General features: G+C 52.7%; 4 protein-coding genes across 4 annotated transcripts; 1 reads left to right on the top strand and 3 right to left on the bottom strand.

The window, feature by feature from the left end:
* Window positions 1-22: 22 nt before the first annotated feature.
* On the bottom strand, window positions 23-3,606 carry BKA58DRAFT_395481 (UNC-like C-terminal-domain-containing protein). Its single transcript, XM_046171300.1, has 13 exons — window positions 2,172-3,606; window positions 1,929-2,139; window positions 1,816-1,889; window positions 1,650-1,785; window positions 1,490-1,619; window positions 1,241-1,450; window positions 1,120-1,207; window positions 1,056-1,062; window positions 893-1,019; window positions 613-862; window positions 404-519; window positions 315-373; window positions 23-279 (listed from the first exon to the last, which is right to left on the bottom strand). Exons 1-13 carry the CDS (start codon window positions 3,456-3,458, stop codon window positions 206-208), a joined length of 2,769 nt encoding a protein of 922 aa, XP_046019762.1. The 5' UTR covers window positions 3,459-3,606; the 3' UTR covers window positions 23-205.
* Window positions 3,607-4,227: 621 nt separating this feature from the next.
* On the bottom strand, window positions 4,228-5,737 carry BKA58DRAFT_453675 (kinase domain-containing protein; the record flags this gene model as incomplete). The annotated part of the gene is made up of 2 exons (XM_046174481.1): window positions 4,228-4,359; window positions 4,409-5,737. The coding sequence occupies 2 exons, from the start codon at window positions 5,735-5,737 to the stop codon at window positions 4,228-4,230; spliced, it is 1,461 nt and encodes a 486-aa protein (XP_046019763.1).
* Window positions 5,738-13,773: 8,036 nt separating this feature from the next.
* On the bottom strand, window positions 13,774-14,345 carry BKA58DRAFT_326957 (trafficking protein particle complex 1; the record flags this gene model as incomplete). The annotated part of the gene is made up of 2 exons (XM_046168090.1): window positions 13,774-14,249; window positions 14,309-14,345. 2 exons carry the CDS (start codon window positions 14,343-14,345, stop codon window positions 13,774-13,776), a joined length of 513 nt encoding a protein of 170 aa, XP_046019764.1.
* A 339-nt stretch (window positions 14,346-14,684) lies between these two features.
* On the top strand, window positions 14,685-17,831 carry BKA58DRAFT_395490 (kinase-like domain-containing protein). Its single transcript, XM_046171301.1, has 7 exons — window positions 14,685-14,986; window positions 15,062-15,131; window positions 15,186-15,335; window positions 15,470-15,854; window positions 15,902-16,314; window positions 16,359-16,502; window positions 16,578-17,831. The coding sequence occupies exons 1-7, from the start codon at window positions 14,847-14,849 to the stop codon at window positions 17,631-17,633; spliced, it is 2,358 nt and encodes a 785-aa protein (XP_046019765.1). The 5' UTR covers window positions 14,685-14,846; the 3' UTR covers window positions 17,634-17,831.
* The last annotated feature ends 1,111 nt before the right edge of the window (window positions 17,832-18,942 follow it).

Here is an 18,942-nt window from a genome sequence, read left to right on the forward strand (position 1 = left end):
TGTAGCATGGACATGCTCGAGATAAGTGTGCGATGGTATGCAGTGCTATGCATATTCAATAACGACTATATACGCCACCTGAACCTCTGCTTCAAAGTGAAGCGTCGTAATCAAGACCCGTTGTCCCAATACGCCGAAGATGCAACGCCCATTCGCTCTTGTTGAAACCCAAAGACCATCGCGCACCCTTCACGTGAAAGATGCGTCACTCCCCACTCCCCCCGCCCCCGTCAAAGTTACTATGACTCCTCCTCAGCGCGGACTCCTCTTCTTCTTCCCCTGTCCACCGCTTGCACCCCCATTCCCAAGCCCACCTCCACCACCATGCGCGTTCCCATTGCCCCCACCCTTTTTCTTCCTCTTCTTCCCCGGACTTCCCAGCGAACGCAGCGAACCCGGCGACCCTGGACTGTCTATCGAACCTGATGAGCGCGGCGAATCCAGCGAACCCCGCGACGACAACCAACTCTTCCACCTTCCCCGCCCTTGTGCACTGCTGCCCTGCCCGCCTCCTCCGCCCTTCACAATCCATAGCGCGATCCACTTCTCCCCGTTCTTCCCTAGTCCACTTGTACACCAGTCCCTGTTTCACGGTGGCAGGTCCGGCCGTACTGTGTTGTTCTTTCTAGGATTGGATTCGGGCGGCTTGGTCTTCTGCGTTCGATATGCCGACGAAGGTGTGTGGTGTTGGAATATTTTTTTTCTATCATCGTGTTCTGGGTTGTCGTGGTTGTTGTGAAGGCCGTTTACGCGCATAGGTGGACCTGATATGTCTTCGTCTCGATGGTCGCCGTTTCTATGTATGGCGGAATGTATGGTAGGCGTTGTAGGTGTAGGCGGACTATACTCTATCTGCACCGGACTTCTCAGACCATCAGTTTCGGCATCAGACAGATTGTGTTGACCACCACCATCGCTGTCGTTTGTGGGGTCGCTGAGGTGGGCAGACGCATCGCTCTTCCACATGTTGCGGAAAGTACGGCGTTGTCGCGCCATGCGGTATCTGAGGTACTGGTGGACTACGCGAGGCGAAGATTCGAAGAAACTGTGTGTACTTGCTGCCTAGCTGTTGCACGATTGGTACATCGGCCGTGGATCCTAGAGAGTACCTGATCTGACGAAGAGAACCAGACCCAGGCAGAGAAGTAGAAGGGTGGATTGCACAACGGCCATTCTCTTCTGCCAGACGAGTTCATCCGCCATTAGACTTAGACGAGTGCCTATCTCGCCGATTTCGGACTGCTGGCGCTCTTTCATGCTCTCTATCTCGATGACTGTGCTCTGCCATAGCTGATCGTACATGTTGCGGAAGCTCTTCAGCTCCAGCATGACGGTACTGTTAAGATGGTCCAAGAACTTCTCTGTCTTTGCCAGTTGCCTCTTTTCCACTTTCACAAACGCATCTCGGAGAGCGCGGGACTGTTCTTCGATATATTGTAGTGAAAGCGTGCTGTTAGCTTCGAGGTACTGGAGGCGCTTGTGTATCGACTTGAAGAATGATTCTTGCGTTGAGGGTGCAGGCGCGTTTGGCTGTGTAGACGACCCTCGTCCTTGCGATGGTGGACTTGCGACGGTGCTGTTGTTTGATGCTTTGGCTGATGGAACGCTCGAAGAGGAGCCTGTAGCGTTGGTAGTCTGTGTTGTAGCACTGTCGACTCGAGACATGGAACTCGAAGAGTTGATCGCAGAGGCGTCAGATGTAGGACTCTGAACTTGCGGAGTGGCATCTGTCGGGCTTGGCGAAGGGGCGGCGGACGATTTTGTCTCCCCGCTGGCTGTACTGTTCTCGTTCGTGATTTGTTGATCGCCTATCACCGACGAAGATGAGATAGACGTCAAGTTTGATACAGGCTGATGCTGGGGCTTATCCACCACTGGCTCTGCCATGTCTGTAGGCGACGGAGGCCTTCCATATGGCACATCGTTACGAGGCGACTCAGTCTTGACCTCCGGCGAGACATCTCGTTGAGCAACTTCGTTAGCCGCTGAGGCATCTGAACTTGTGCTGAGATCCTTTACCGCTTCGATCGGTATCTCCTCTGGCGGCAGGGGCCCACTATCCTCAGCCGCCTTCTTAACCTCAACACCCTCAGCCTCCAGATTCTCATCATCTTCGATACCCCTCGCTCCTCCTCTTGCCTGAACTGCTCCATCATCGTCGTACCATGGACACGCAAAACGCTAAGCGGACAATAGTACTCGTTGCCAAACTGAGTCAAAAACTCCACACGCAGATATCTTGCCCAGATCTGCGGCTCAGTAATGAGAAAAGGCTGAATGTCTCTCGAATTCCGTGCCTCGAACGTGCCCAGCGTGCGCCACTTTTCCATCTTCACGGGATAGCGATCTGACACGCTCACCCTGAAATGACGGAACATGGAGGAGAAGAACTCGTAGTTAGCGAGAACGATGGTGTCCACGAGAATGTCGTCACAGAGCTCTACTATGAGGAACTTGTTGTCTGCGGAACATATGTTCAGCATGTAGCTGTCCTTGTTTTCTACCAAGATGGAAGACGAGCTCTTCGCCTGCTTGTTCGTCTTCAACACGGTAGCAGCACAGTCGAATGAGGCGTAGTTGAAGCGCTCCTTGCACGTCTTGCCTGCGTCTTTGCTGAGAGCCCATGAGCTTGGTGCAACCTTGCCCTCTCCGCCAGCAGCTTTTGAAGCATCCGCGCTTTGTTTGCCATGCTGGAAGTTGTTCGCTACGTTCTCATCGTCCGGGGAGCCAAAGCCACTAAAGTCGATAGAGATCTCACCCTCGTCGCCGAGTGAGTCCAGGGCGTTGACGTTGACGGGTCGTCGCCGTGCGGCTTGGTCTGTGCCTGCTGCCCGTCCTTGTCCAACATTTTCCGGTGACTGACCGACCTTGGCCAGGTTCCTCTTCTTCCACTCGTCAAAGGAGAGGAAATTGGCGTTGTCGAATGGCGAGTCCGCCTCCAAGTCAAGCTCCGGCTCTGTGCCTGCTGTGTCGCTGCTAGATGCAGTTGAGCTTGCGCCAGTCGGATCAGCCTGGGGCGCTACTGCTGGGGTTGTGCTTTTGTCTCCTCCCGCAATGCCCTCTAGTCCTCCATCTAAACCAGGTATTGGAGTCTGTAGACCAGCTAGAGCTCCTTCCTCGGCGCCCGTGCCATTAGTCGCGCCTGCCTCGGGGGGCGCTGACCAGCTCGTCTTTGCGCATTGCTGCGGGAGTGTATGCGTGATGTAGTTTATGGTGCGGTACGGACACGTGCTTTGACTCTTGGTGTATCTCCGAACGGACGACGGTGAAGGCGACGACGAGGATGTGGGCGAAGGCGCGGGGGTAGAGGTATGCTGCGTCGTGGCACCTGAGTGTGCAGTAGCGCTCGATTCAACGGTAGGCGCCTCATTCGCTGCCTCAGCGAGGGTGGACGCGGGTGCGCTGCATAGCAGCAGGAAGAGAGCCCAATTACGGAGCGGAGTGCCAGTCGTGAGCATTGCTTGGTTGCATTTCTTCGAGCCGCCCAGTGAAGTCAAGGAGGAACATGGGGTAGGCCAGGAGGAGCTGGGGTTGCAGGCGCGGCGTGAACAGGCGTTCGCATTCGTCAAGACACGTTTGATTGTTTCACCGCTTGCCTAGTGAATGGCTGCGGCGCCTCCAACCTTGGAATGTTTAAGCGATGACGTTGCCAAGAGATAGAGATGTCCGCCATACTTGACTCACGTCCAATGCATGTGATCTGAAATGTTTGCATTCTGCAAGACACTTCTGCATGTCATGTTCTAAGTTGCTCGGATGTGTAAATTCATGGTAGACATATGCAGGGTCATATCTGATAGCGTGGCACGCGGCACGCTCATATACAAATGCGTGCTGTTCGTATAGAAATTCATAACGGGCTGCTCTACCCTATGCAACCGTGATACAAGCCGCCAGTATCCATTAACAAGCGAGCGAAGGTCTACACCCAAACCGTACATTCCGCCACCATCGCTCTTCAACGTCGTACGCCATCATCTAGTACTCGTGTGTATCGTTATGGTGATCCGTGATGCCGAGAGGAGAAAACGCCATACGAGAGTGCAACAAGCTGCCGATGCCCAAAATCTCGCTATGCTGTGGCATCGGGCGTAAAGGGGGTATGTCCAAAATAAGAAATCCAAGTCAAGAAACGAACGCAAACATCCAGACAAATGGCTCAAGATCCGTGTCGTGTGAGCGAGGACGAAGGCTAAGAATATGGAGGTCCAGCCGTAATCAAGTGGCCTAGAAGCCTTCGTTGCCTGCACGGCAGACCTTGGCCTCGGAGACCCATTCAGAAGCAAGCACTTGGTGTGCAGTCAGGCGGCGGGCAGGTATGGGATCGAGGATTGAGTAGATGACGTTACGACATTGTCGCTGGGGAGTTGTTAGCATAATTCCAAGAATGATATAGGCTGAGACTCACTCTTCGCAAAACCTCAATGGGTCGATAACCCTCCTCCTCTTTCCGGTCCTCGAGGTAGCGGTCGAAGAACTCGTCTTCGCCCTTTTGAGCCACACGCCAGAGGTGGCGCCCGGTCCTCATGGCCATGTAGATGATGCCGCAAGCCCACACATCGACAGCACGGGGATCGAACTCCTTGTCCACGTACTCCTCGGGTGCAATGTAGGGAGCTGAGCCACAGAGACCAGCCGTCATGTGTGCCTCCTTCTCCCAGGCCATACGGAAGCATTCGCCATTGCCAAAGTCTGTGATTTTGATCGACCCGTGTGTGGTGAGGAGCAAGTTCTCAGGCTTCAGATCCCGATGTGCGACGCCCATTTCGTGCATGTACTCCACGCCGCGCATCAGCTGCTTGAAGAAGCAGTCTGCCTCGGCCACCTCGAGCTGGCCAGCTGCGAGGACGAGTGTGTACAAATCACCTCCAGAGCAGTACTCCATGACCTCGCAGTATGTGCCCTTTTCGTCCTGGAGTAGGTCGAGCGTGGTAATGACGTTGGGATGTTGCATCGAAGAGGATATGCAGAATTCGGACGTGAGACGCTTCTGGTACCGCTTGGCCGACTCGCCGGGTCTTTGCTTGAACTCCTTGACGGCGTAGAGCTGCTCTCGTTTCGAGTCCTTGGGGTCCTGCTTGTGTGCGACACGGACGATACCAAAGGCACCGCGTCCGACGACCTCCTGGCACTTGCCGTACTTCTGGACCAGCGTCTGCGGGAGAGCGTTGACGGCGTTCTTCTGCTCGGCAAGCTTCTCCTTCTCGTTGCGCATGACGTCGACCCAATTTGACATGAGACTGAGCGGCTGGTCCTCGGCGTTGTCGCCCTTCTTCTTGCCGAGCATCAGGCTCTGGAACATGTCGGAAAGCTTCTCCTGGCGCTTGGCGGCCTTGAGGACATGCTCGTGGGAGCCGTCGTCGTTGAGCCAGAAGCGCTTGTAGGGAGCGCCGGGCCCCTCCTTCCTCGTGACGGAGCCCTGGCGCGCAGGCGGGGGGCGGCCGTTGGGCGAGGTGCCGTTGGTGGCCTTGACGTCGCCATTCTTGTCCATGTGGGCGGTCTTTATGCCCATCATGCTGCTGAGGCGCGACGTCATGGTGGGCTTCTTGGGCTTGAGCAGCGCTTCGGCGGCGGCTTGCACGCTGCTGGCGCCAGATTGGTGGACGACGGGCTGGGGGAGGACGACGTTGGTGTCGGGCTGCGAGTGGACTGAAGAGGCCGTCGAGGCGGAGGCGGACGGCGAGCCCGTGGATTTGAGCGCTGTGCTGGGTGGGTTGTTGGTCGTGGGAGCCGCCATATTCCTTGCTTTTCGTCTCTCGCTGGCCGGCGCGGCTAGGATGTGGTGTGGGTCTTTTCTATGGAGAATATGGGTTCGGAGACGCAGGTGTCTCGCGGGCAAGAAGCCCAGGTGCTGTTATTGCACGGCGGTCAAAACGGCGTATCTGCGTCGGCGGGTGGTGGTGGAGATGAGGTTCGGAAGGCGCGCGTGGGGCGATTTGTAGTGCAGAAACACGGTGACTGTGAAGGACTCGTCGCCAGGCGCAAACGGGCAGGTCGGGCAGGCGCGCGCAGTGTGGAAGGCGTGGGCGGGCTGACAAACGCCGTCGCGGTGAGGTCTGGGGCGGCTTCAAATTGCTTCCCACCACGGGGTCCGGGAGCCACAGCAGAGTGGCTGTGCACGCGTGCCGAGCAAATGCGGATCAGCGGCAGATGATGTCGAAGGCTGGGCGAGGGCTGCGTGGCCGGTATCCGCGATGGGCAGCACAACAGCGAGCTGGGCGGGCTTGGGGACGACGAATCTCGGAATCTCTTCACGAGGCCGGCACGTCTAATATTCAGGTGTGCGAGGGGTAATCCATGGGTCAGTGTGCACTGCCTCGAAGCCGTGTACGTCTTGACGCAACAGGCCTGGCTTGCGCGATTTTCATCTTCTTCATGTACGCCAGTCGTCGCAGTTGACCGCTGCAATCTCACAAGTGTGCGGGCCATCGGCGAAGAAGCCTTGTCCTAGCAATGACAAGAAACGGCACATGCTTAGCTGTCTTTGTTTGTGACTCTGCTATATACTGCTGCTTCAATAACAATAAAGCGCACTCATACCTTGAATAGCCATGAGCTCATCCAGTGGAGCGTTGCCAGCTTGCCTTCCACTCTTCGCTGACGTATGGCTACCATCAATTTCGTCCTGAGACATATTCCCAATCCGGAGCATGACATCTTCCCACTACCATCTGACTGGTTTCTGCTGTCCACCAAGCACTGTGACGCACCATCATGGCCCCTTTCGTGATCCCGTTTGTCACCATCTCCTCCATTCCCGAGGTCCGCCGAAACATGCGCCGGCAAATACTATCGTCGAGCCCAAGCTAATTCCATCAAGCGCTGCTGCACCTCGGTCGTGTCCCGCACAGCTTCACAAATGCTTGGTAAGCCACTCTTGACACTGGTCAACGAGGGGAGGCCATCTCATGTAGCGATTTTCAAAGACCGCGCAAGATACAAGGCCTGGAAACCTTTGTTTACATCTCATCGTCTATTATTTGCAGTTCCGCGATACACAAGGAGAGGGGCACTTCCTCAAACCTTGTGCCCCGCATTGCAGCCATGCAGCAACCTGAGATGGCGCCCCTCATCGTCTCCTCCCCACCACTCCCAATCCACTTCACCATGCACACCGCAACTCGCTACACCAGCCCCATGCATCACAACACTCCTGGTATCCCGTTCTAGCCACTAACAAATACCGCAGCTGCCATTCCAAGTCAAAGGGCAAGCTGTCGTGCAGCAACCTCGCTGCATCCTGCAAGCCATTATGCACCAACGGCTACAGCTGCTCCATCCTCGCACTGACCTCTTATTGCCCTCTACGACGGAAGGAACCATTCACTCGGATCTACACAATACAAGGTTACATCTAGCCAGAACCCTTCTTATTGGTCGCGGCGTATGCTCTGGAGTCGTCTGAACTGCCTTTCTTAGAGGCGACGCTACGCGGATTACCGCGCACTCGTCATTTCTCTGCCGTAATCTTGGGCTGCGGTTGGCATGCGCGTGATCGACTTCGTAACGTGTCTTGTTGTTCCTTCGCCCTGCAGTCTCAGGCACACTGCTCGGAACAATAATGCGCTCAAATCGACCTTCGTGGCAATGATCGGGCCAAGCTCTTCGCCCCATGCTGAGCGCTCAACGGTCAGCAAGCACCAGTTGGCACTTCACCCGCTGCCGTCACGTAACACACGACCAGGCTCCTCTGTGGATTGACTCGGCCCGGGTAAGCGGGCGATTTGCAGTCGCGTTCCTGACTTGGTGCGCGACTTGAAACGACATCTGCTGCTCGTGGCGGCTGGACTCGTGGTGATTGGTTCGTTGACTCTAGGGATAGACTTCACACACGCGACGCAAGTACCCGCACGTTCGTTAGATGCTGGTTCATCACACTGACCGCGATTTACGCGAATTTCGGATCCGGCTGCACGGGTAGTGCCTGACATAGGGCCGGTACCTCGAGAGGGATGGATTGCTCCACGTGCCGTGGCTGATGGTAGACACAACGACCACGTTTGAAAGAAAGCGATCGACAATAATGGAGGTCGGTGAAGAAGCAAACAACACAGCTTTTGGCATATCCTCATCGTCTTCCACGCTTTCATTGCAGCTTTCATCAGGCAAGCTCTATGGCGTACTTCGGCGACCTCTAATGGTATCCCAATCTGACGAGCAGCATGAACAAGCGTCTATAGGCGTCGATCAAATGCGGCGAATTTATGCTATCGTCCTTATACGTACGGCTATTGCAAAAAAAAAAGCAACCACTCCATTGGATTGCAATGAAGTTTGCCCTCGTGACAGCAAAAGTTCCATCTTTCGCATCGTTCAAGTTCTTTGACTAACTTCAAAAGAGCTGAAGGAAGCACCATGGGCAGTCACTACCCTTCCGGCGTCATCCAGCACAGCGATACTCTACACAGAGCCATTTACATGTATCAGTCATGGACGACGATTCTCGCGCTTCTACAGCTTCTGGGCTAGCGTACAATCTCGTAGATATAAAACCTTGCGTCCTCGGCTCCATACATCTTCCAAATCCTTCTCTCAGCCGTCGAGAACTTCAAACACGAAATGGACAAAGCCATGTCTTTCGCCGCCCGCGAGTTTCACAATTTGTTTATTTCCTCCAAAAGATCTACCTGGTCCGCCCGATGTCTTTTCTGCCTCGAAAATTTGCGAAGGAGTTCGTGATGAGCAGTTCGCGTACTGCGTGACTTAAATTCTATCATTGCAGAACCCTGTATCCTCCAAACCGATGCTATATGTTGGCCATCCCATGTCTTTCCCTGGTTGAGAACCTTCACAGCCCTGGCTTCAGAATAAAAGATGTTGGCCGCTATCCATGGTCGTCTGGAAATACGGAAAGACTGAGAACATGACCCGCTCTCGCTCGTCTCGCGGCATATAAACCTACCGCTTGGGCGCATACTCCTCATCAATACTTACTTCTCCAATTACCAAAACAAACATCCGTGTTTATGATGTCTGCCTTCTCCAAAACAAAAACATTGATGGCAAATGTCTGTGGTTCCAACAAACTGCAAGGCAAAATAGATGTCGCTTTCACCTCCAAACAAGCGATTCAGGAAATACATGGGTTGCTCCTAACATCCCACGACATACGTCGATACTCTGCGTGGGGAAGCATTGCTTCTTATCATCACACACTTTACTCTCTACCAAAAGTTAGATTCTCTCGCCGTATGTCGGTACCCGCAGAAGAACCGTACGATTCCAGCGATGTAATTCCCTCTTTCCAAAAGATTCCTGCTCGGGGATCATGGGTCGCCTTTCCGCTCTTCTAACTCATATAAATACGCCGCACTTGCAGACCACTTCTCCTTGACACCTCTCTTTTCGACAGTTCCACCAAAAACGACTACAAATTGCGCGAATGACTGCGCCTATACAAAACTGCGAATATGGAGTACATGTTCTCCAGTCTTCCAACCCCTTTAGAGATAAACGCCGTGAACCTCTCACCCGAGATCGTGATCAATCTACAAGTACGATCTCACCACTCTACATTCTGTGTCAAACCATGGACACACATCCCGTCTTTCTTCAGGATAGGGATAAGAGGATCACATGTGTGCATCTTTCCAAGATTGTATACGTCATGAATATGTGGTGAAACGCCATCATGAGCGCTTCTCCCGGGGGTATGAACTCGATCTGAAAGCCTTTTTGTTAGTTTCAAACCAGAAACATGGCTCGACTATGGAGAAGCCCTCGACACGGCCGGGCTCTCGGCTATATATACCAGCCATTTCCTCACTTCTTCCACCTACACTGTACATTCTACTTGTCCTTGAAGGCATTCCTAAAAGACATCTCCCATCATGATATGGCTGTTCCCGGTCTTCTCAATTGCTCTGAAGTACCTTGCCATGCAGATAACCCCAAATTCCTAGCGAAAGATATTATGAAAAAGACCGGAATAGTACCAAAACTTCCATGAAACTCTACGAAAGACCCGGCAAACACGAGCAAAAAGGTATTCATCTACTTGCCATCATCGTTGAGGCGGCCTCACCAGTGTATATAAACCACGACCGCCGACCTTGTCCTTCTCTTTCAATCACCCACTTCCTTCAGTTTTGTCAAAAACGCCGGCTCCTCAAGACATGGTGCGCTTTACTTCCGAAAAACGCATGCCCAAGATGCTATGCGCGTCCAAAAACTGAATTGGATAGATGGCATGAATACGCGCACCCTTCTCCTGGAATATGCAAATCTTCTTGGGCTTCGATGCATTAGTAAAATATTATGGCAACGACACCATGAGTACTCGTGCCTCCGTCGCTGCTTGTGTACATAAACCGCGGTCTACTACCTGCCTACCCCCTTCTTTGCTCCAACCCACTACACCCAAGACATCTGCTAATAAAAACAAATTCTTTCCTTTAATGGCTCTGCGGTTCTTCGAAACAGTTCCTTGAGAATGGGATGACGTAGACCTGTAAGTCCCTGCTTTGAAAAAGACACACTACGCGTTGATGTCGCTGGAAACTCCCAAAAGCTGCGCAGAATCTACGAAGTGTTGAAAGTGTGTTAATTGGCTTACATGAGCGGTGTTCTTCTTGTCCTCGCCGGCGTATATAAACCACAACCCACACCCTGTCTTCCTGCTCCGAAACATTCCTTCACGGGCATCAGAAGAGAGATGGTCAGTGGTGATGGCCGTTTCTCGATCTCTGAAAACTCAACCAGGCTGTTGATATGTTGAGAACCAGAAAAGATGAGATCACGACTTCATGAGAAAGAGAGGGCTTCCGCTGGTATACTCAGACCGCAACGAAAAGCTCGAGATGTGCAGAAACTCCACATCTGCTACAACTCATGTGCTCGTCGTCTTTCCCCCGCCAAACTTATAATGCGCGAGCTGCGAGCATTCTTCTTTCCTAGCCCTCTCTCTGCAGAACTAGAAGATCGAGGACCTGTTTTCATGTCTGCTTTGTTCATTCTGCTTTCCTGAAAATACAATATTAGAAAGCCATGAAGACAGTCTAAAAACCATGTTTGCCATGTCCATGAGCAGACCGAACTCTGGCTTGTCAGCTCGAAACGTTCCAGCCGACGACGATGTATGAAAAAGCGAAACGAGAATGCGGGATGAGCACGGCGGGACCTTTCGCTGCACGTGCATATAAACCCCTCAATACGATCTTATCACTTTTTCTCTACACTCCTTCTTACGAGATACCAAAAACCAAAATTTGGTGTGCTCCCATTGATGGCTGCTTTCTCCCTGCCAGCCTGTTAGTTACTGAGTTTTGGCAATCATTAATATCTGAGTACGAACCACTTATGGGCGAGACTGACGTCTTGCTCAAAGTCTTAAAAAGCATACCTGTGTCGTAGTGTGCAGAAAACACTACAATCCTTTGGGATAGCTCAACACACCTTGTGCATACAAATTACAGCTTCTGAACCCTCTTCTGCTCCATGTCTCTCCTTCTCAAATACCAAAAACCAAACCACGACTACGATATGTTAGTCCTTTTCTCCTCGCCGAAAGATACTGGTTAAGATTGTCACAACGAGCGCCAAAACACGACAGGAAACATTTTCATGAGCAGGAACGCTCTTTCGCCTGAGATTCTGGAAGGGAGAGATGATGGTTTCGATTTCTAGAGGCTAGCGTTGCTATCGGTGATGGTGCCACGCATCTCGTGCATAAAACGATCACTCCTGGCTTCTCTTTTCCTCTACACTTCTTCTTCCTAGAATCCAAAATACTAAGCATTCGACAAATGTCTATTCTCTCCTCTCAAAAAAAGGGCATGGGGCCGGCTGTATGACGAGCGGCCCAGCATAAAAGAAGTGATCACACAGACAAGAACGCCCTGTCGCTTGCAGGTCCAAAAAGTCGAAATGCCAGATTCTATGTGGAGAGTCTAAAGTTGTTCGCGGCGATGGATATGATGCCATTCGCGTGTAAAACACAAGGTCTGCGGCGCTTCTTGTTCTTCTCATTATCATTCGCATTTCTCACTGCGCTATTCCAAAACGCACACCATCGGTTGATATAGTTGTGTCCTTCTCTTCCAAAAAGTCGCCCCAGTTCACTATGACCGAACCCCAAATCCAGTGGACGATCGGCCCATAAGCGAGACCGAGCTTCCGGTCGACAACAGTCGCGAATCCAAAACGACCAATGCAATTCACGATGTGCTGAAACGACTATCAAGACTACCTATGGTTATCAAGGGGCTTCGAGCTCTTTTTGTATATATATACCGTCCTGGAGCGTGACTTCCTCTTTCCACAACTTCCTGTACTTCCCCCGCCAAGATTCCAAAACACATGAAGAAAAGCGTAATGGCTGTGTACTCCTCTTCCTGCCCCAGAATGACAACACCAAGATCTATGGTCAGCATCCGAAACATAACCATGAGAGCCGAATGCATGAGGTGGACCACTGGTTCCAAACTACCGAAACGAATGACCAAGCAATGAATGTGCGAACCAAAAGAACAAGAAAACTTGGCCATGACCACTAAGCAGTGACGCACCTGTTGCGTATATAAACTCTACCAAGTCGCCTACTTCTTCATTTCACCTATCCTCACTTCTTTCCGGTATTTGCCAAGATCATGGAGAACAAAATAGATGACTGTGTCCGTCTCTCAAAACAAACATGCGATGGTATTATGATCGGCACTTGGAATTCAAGCCAACCGTGGGTATGAATGAGATCGACCTCTTCTTCTCCACGTCTCCAAACATACACAGCCAATCGCCATGCGGAATGAAAGTCTCTCACCTGCATCTACACAGGCACTGAGTGGGTCTGTGCTGAGCATGCACATAGAGTCCGATTGCAACTCTTCTATCTTACCACACTTGTCTGTACTTCTTTCCTGCGATTACCCAAACCTTGGTCGAAAAAGCCCATGGCTGTGCCCGTCTTCCAAAACACAATAGTGATGGACACATGATCGGCACCCGAACCGTATTTGCAACATTGACATCGGTCCCACCACCTAGAAACACTACTCCACGTTCCTACGCGGACTTTAAAAGCGACACACAGCCTGACATGAGCACCTCGTGGGTGCCTGGCAGGTGTATATAAACACCCTCCTGCCACTCATCTTCTTCTCTCACATTCCACCCTTCTCCCTTTGAGACTCCAAAAGGAGAAGCTGGGCTATCCATGGCTGTTCTCCTCTCTTTCTTCCTTCAAAAACCACCAGGGGATTATCATGACGACCTGGGCAGACAAAGAGACCCCCACCATTTACACTACCGTAAACTCAGTCCTACGTCAGCTTCAGAACGCGCACACCGAGATCTCATGAAGTGAGCTTCAGAGTACATGTAAAATAGTATATTTGCTTATGATTCTGCTATGCCATGTGTCTACACCCCGCTGCCACATCGCGGCGGAGGACACGCCTGTTGAAGCTAAGCTCATAGAGCTGTGTAGATAGCGTCATGTAGTCTAGCCTTGGTGTGAGGCTGTGTACATGAATGTGGGGCGAGGAGCGTCTGGGTTGCATGGTTGCTCGGCCGCTCCCGGTGTGCTCGAAGCTTGTATGTATGTCGGTCGTCTGTTCGTTCAGTCGATTGCTATGTGAAGACCGCAGAGCTCTTTTGTGGATTGCTTGCGTGGAGACGTTCTCGCGTGCTCGCGTGAGGGATGGCCGTTGTTCAGGGTTCTATAGCTATATTGTCTGAACACGCTTGGCGGCCTTCTTAGACCCTCGATGCGCTGTGTGCCATCACTTTGTACCCGAAGCTGCTCTTGCTATTGTCTGTCCAATTGAGGGATCGTGTTCATACTGGCAATACGGCTGTGATAAAGGCCTCCAGCCCCCGCTCGAACAGCTCATTCGCAACGCCAATGCCGCCCGGGTGCTCCGTCGGCGCAAGCGGATTCTTGACCACATACTCTACATACAGATTCGCCCAGATCTGATGTAAATACTGTCTTAGGTTGATAACCTTTGTATCCGTGAGCATGACAAACTTCATGCGCGTGGGCGTCTCGTAGTAATGTAGCTTGTACTCGCCGGTGCGATACGAAAGGAACGTGTCGTCGGCACCACCCAGCTTGGTGACGAGGTTGCGGAGGGAGAAGACAAGGCCAAAGACGAGCTTCTCGTCATCGGAGTGCGACATGCCCTTGCGGACGGCAGCAACCACGTCGCCATTGCTCGCGATGGAGGCGCCAGACGGCGGGCGGGGGGCAGCTTTGGACGAGGACGAGGTTGGGCGGGCGGGTGTCCAGCGGCGCGAGTAGATGCACTCGGCTGCACGTGCGGTCAGCGCGTGTGCAAAGCGGTGATCACAACTTGACATGACGACTTACTGTGCCGATCGAAGATGTAGAAGCTGTAGAGGACCATTGCGGGAAGATGACGTCGGTGAAGGTGTGCGACAATGGGGCGAGGTTATCGGTATGCAAGGTGGTAAGCTTGGTGGTGTTGGAGATAGGGAAGCGCCCTGTGCGGGTTTGGTCACCGATGCCAATTGCACGTCGCGATACGGCAGGCCAAGGTGAGGAAGCGAGTTGGAGCTGTGTATACGCAATTCACTAGCCGAGTGGGTAACGGAGAGAGCCTAGACGGTGGAGACGGCGTGCGCCAAGTGCACTGGGTGGATGGGGGTGATGTGATTGCCCGTTAACGGGTGAGGCTGAAAGAAATGTCAGGAAAGGCCCCCTCTCCGCTGCATCGCTCCCCTCTCTAGTTGGGCCCCATAGCAAAAGACATCCTGGGCTGTCGGAACGTCGTAGTCCAGCGCCCCGAACTTCCCCATATTATTTCTCCCTAGCTATCTCCTAGGCCCGTGTCCATCTTATCAACTACGTACTTAGCATCTGCCGTGCCCTCGACTGCGAGGTAGTTATGTCACAACCACCCACGCCCACGCCCACACCACCACCCAAGCGCCCATCCGAGTCCGACCTGCGCATCTACACGTCGCAACCCTCCCTAGAAGTCCCAGCTGTCAGCGAGGCCGGACGACCGCCCCCCGTCAAGTTTATGTGCGTGTTGCCCGGGGATATGCCATGGCTACCCCGCGGAGGTGCTGGTCCTGGCCGGAGCTGATGCTAGACAAGGTCAACACCCGCATACCAAAGCCCGTTACGACACCACAAGCGCGCCGCTTCCTCGACGAGACGTGTCAAGGTGCGACCCAATTCATCAAGAAGCTGCGACCCTGAGTTACATCTGACAGTACAGGAAACATTCAATGCGCGCTCCGAGTACAGCAACAGCGAAGATGACGGCAGCGCCCAACACCGCATCAACCAGTACCTAGTCAAGCAGGAGATTGGCCGCGGCTCCTTTGGCGCCGTTCATCTCGCTGTCGACCAGTATGGCCAAGAATATGTGAGGATACCAGCTCTCTCGACATCATCTCCACCGGAAAGAGAAGGCACCACCCGGGCGCATGCCCCCAACAAGACGATGCGGGTTCCCTTCGAGGTACAGGCATTGGCTCTCGCTGACGCATCAACGCGCAGGCTGTTAAGGAATTCTCCAAATCCCGACTCCGGAAACGCGCTCAGTCCAATCTCCTGCGCCGACCGACCGCTGCGAAACGAATGCGCGCCCTCCCTGCTGGTATAGGCTTCAATTCACCCCTGCACCGGCATTCCGTCACCGAAGAGAACAATGCTTTCGAGCTGATCAAGGAAGAGATTGCTATCATGAAGAAGCTGCACCACCCGAACCTGGTCACGTTAATCGAGGTGCTGGACGACCCAGAGGAAGACTCGCTGTACATGGTCATGGAGATGTGCAAGAAGGGCGTTGTCATGCAAGTTGGGCTCGAGGAGCGCGCCGACCCCTACAGCGAAGAGCAGTGTCGGTGTTGGTTCAGAGACATGATACTGGGTCTCGAGTACCGTACGTGAGTGTTAGGCTAATCGTGAGCTGATGCTAACATGCGCCAGTTCACGCCCAGGGTATTATCCACCGAGACATCAAGCCCGACAACTGCCTAATCACCGAAGAGGACGTACTGAAGATTGTCGATTTCGGCGTATCAGAGATGTTCGACAAGGAAGGCGAAATGAAGACGGCCAAGTCAGCAGGTTCGCCAGCTTTCATGCCGCCGGAGCTGTGCGTTGCCAAACATGGCCATGTCTCTGGAAGAGCCGCCGACATATGGTCGATGGGCTGCACATTGTATTGTCTTCTTTTCGGTCGTATACCATTCGAAAAGCACGGTATGATCGAGCTCTACCAATCAATACGGATGGACCCGTTGGAGTTTGAGAGCGAATGCAACCCCGAACTGAAGGATCTTCTGGTGAGGCTCATGGACAAAGATCCCAAGAAGAGAATAACCATGGAAGAGATCAGAGTGAGTTGGCTGCTCGAAGTCATCGTGCAAGACTGACTTTCCAGGAACACCCGTGGGTCACGCGACAAGGGAGCGATCCTTTATTAGCAAAGTCGGAGAATGTTGCCATCATCATTGATCCGCCTACTGATGAGGAAGTCAATGCTGCCATCACAGGCAACATGGGTCACTTGGTAACAGTGGTAAGTGCACGTCTTCCCTATCGCATGCGAAAGCATTGGTATCAGAGTATCGTAGTTACCCTTGTGCTAACAAATGTTCAGGTACGGGCAGTGAAGCGCTTCAAGCAGCTACTGTTCAGACGGCGACCGGACCGCATAGAGAGTATACTGGGTAGTGCCTCGCGAATCGTTCAGCCTCCCATGTCCATGCGACCATCAGCACTACGCAAGTCAAAATCACAAGACACACACGATCGCCGACCAGTGGAGAGCGCACTTTCCTCAGAGGGTGTACATCATCAGATCAAAATCGACGACAAGGGTCAGAGATTCCCCCATAACATGGACGACATGGCATACACCAAACCTGGTCTCCGACCTGAAGCAGCAGGGAAACGTTCCGCCAGCAAAGGACCTATCTCTAGCAGTCCAACGACACAGTCAAGCCCAGGTCTCAGCGAAGCCAAGATAATCCACGAGAACATGTCAATCAGACCCGGGCCCATACACTCCATCTCAACCCCCACCGGCATCGCCCCATCATCATCAGCGCCAACCACACCCCTAGGAAAAGGCCACGCGCACAACCCTCTAGAAGACACACTCTTCCTCAACATCGGCACAGGCGAGGACTTCCTCCCCGAACCCGACGACGGCTGCATCGTCTCGGAATCCCCCTCCAACGTCGACATCAACGTCTACGAAACCGCCTACGAAGAAGAAGTCCAACGCATCATCGCCCAACGCCGCGAACAATTCGCTGCCGCCGCCTCCGCCGCCGCCCGCCGCCCCACCCTGTACCTAACGCGCCGCGTCGAAAACGTCAAATCCATCCGCGACAGCGACGCCATCTTCGACGAAGGCCAGGACTTGAGGCAAAATATCAAAGTCAGTCTTAAGTCTTTTGTTACCAAGACTAAAGAGGATATCGAGGCCAGAGGTGAATTGCAGAAGATTCAAGATGGGAAAGAGGGCAAGCTTAGTAGGACTATGCGGAATGTACGCGAGGCTAAGAGGCTTGTGGAGGAGGCGAGGGAGCGGGTTAAGACTGAGGAGAGGGATCGCGAGAGGGAGAGGAGTCGGAGTGCAACGCCGGTGCTCAGGACTAATAGTTCGGCTAGTGTGCTTAGTCGGAGTGGGACGCCTGTGGGGAGTTGAGAGGATGATGGAGAGAGGGTGGATGAGGATGGTAGTGTGATGATGATGTGTAATCTTGATTGTAGAGGCATGAAGGTGTTTTCAAAGGCGTTGATGTATACATAAAGGGTTTTCTGTTGTTTTTCACTTGGGGAGATGGGCCTGGTGCTCGAGATATTCGTACTGATACTTGAAGGAATGGATTTGTTGGACTGAGGATGTGAAGAGTAGAAAGTGACGTCGTGAGAAGTCTTCCATTCATCATCGCCGGAGACATCATATGCTGCATGATCTTACGCAATGGTCATGTCGTTGGTACCGATTGCGGGAGTTGTACGTTGTTAGTAACTCATCGTCAGTGGTTCGCCGGGTTGAAGCGGAAGCTAGACGATGTATGAGTGAACAATATGGTGTTGTGGGATAGTCGAAAGCGCCGGTGACGTTGATGGTGTCCGTGATATTGATGTCCTTGATTGATCGTCAATTTCCTTAATCGGTCGTGGGGCAGCGTTGATATCAGTGTGTCGTTGATGGATCGTAACTTTTCTTGTTTGATCGTGAGATGTCCTTGATTATCGTGGATAGCGTTGGTGACGGTGACATCGTGAACAAAGTCTAGGAACTTGCCATGATATCTTCGCGTTCTTAGGTCTGTAAGCATTTAGCGCTGTTACGCCGGTCTGCTAACTATACGTGGAATCATGCTGGAGCTCTGAGCCATTTTTCTAAATGCTTATACTTGATTGACGTTGAATGCACTTTGAGGTATAAAGAAAAGACAGTGACGTCGTGCAAAGGGTCTAGGAACTTGCCATGGTATCTTCAACTCTCTAAGCTTTTAGCTTTGAGTACGCCGGTCCACTAACGACAGCTGGGATGCATGTCACCCTCAGACTCGGCACCTTAGGTTCGGCGCCTTAGACTCGGCATCTTAGACTCGGAGCCAACTCAGACTCCGTCGACTCATCAGCGTCATCACGGACTTGACCTACCAGAGCACTTGAAGTGATTATAACCGGATTGTCGCGAAACGAGCACGAACATTAGAACGGTTACTTTGATGTCTGCCTTGCGAGATGCAGGGCGTAACCTGGCTAGCCGAGAGATGTCCCTGGATCTAGCTGTGTTGGGACTAGTGGATAAGTACACAGCCTCGCATCGTGCTGGGAACCCAATCCTTTTCCACGACCGTCTCTTGCTCCTTCAAGGTGACAGCACGCGATTTTGGTGTTTTCCTTTACACTAATGAATACTCGGAATTTCCCAATGAAGCACACAGATCACCGAAGTTTATGGCGGAAGAATGTTTTGCAGGATGATGGGTGAGCAG

Source organism: Alternaria rosae, assembly GCF_020736505.1.
Source record: "Alternaria rosae strain MPI-PUGE-AT-0040 chromosome Unknown BKA58scaffold_21, whole genome shotgun sequence".
NCBI lineage: Eukaryota > Fungi > Ascomycota > Dothideomycetes > Pleosporales > Pleosporaceae > Alternaria > Alternaria rosae.

What these genes read in the sequence shown, in the direction of transcription:
- BKA58DRAFT_395490 (XM_046171301.1), top strand. Translation starts at nt 14,847, where the DNA reads ATGTCACAACCACCCACGCCCACGCCCACACCACCACCCAAGCGCCCA. An exon ending in ACCAGTATGGCCAAGAATAT is followed by an intron (nt 15,336 to 15,469) that starts GTGAGGATACCA and finishes ATCAACGCGCAG; the next exon opens with GCTGTTAAGGAATTCTCCAA. An exon ending in GATACTGGGTCTCGAGTACC is followed by an intron (nt 15,855 to 15,901) that starts GTACGTGAGTGT and finishes AACATGCGCCAG; the next exon opens with TTCACGCCCAGGGTATTATC.
- BKA58DRAFT_395481 (XM_046171300.1), bottom strand. Translation starts at nt 3,458, where the DNA reads ATGCTCACGACTGGCACTCCGCTCCGTAATTGGGCTCTCTTCCTGCTG. An exon ending in ATCCTAGAAAGAACAACACA is followed by an intron (nt 520 to 612) that starts GTACGGCCGGAC and finishes TGGATTGTGAAG; the next exon opens with GGCGGAGGAGGCGGGCAGGG. An exon ending in GAACGCGCATGGTGGTGGAG is followed by an intron (nt 280 to 314) that starts GTGGGCTTGGGA and finishes AGCGGTGGACAG; the next exon opens with GGGAAGAAGAAGAGGAGTCC.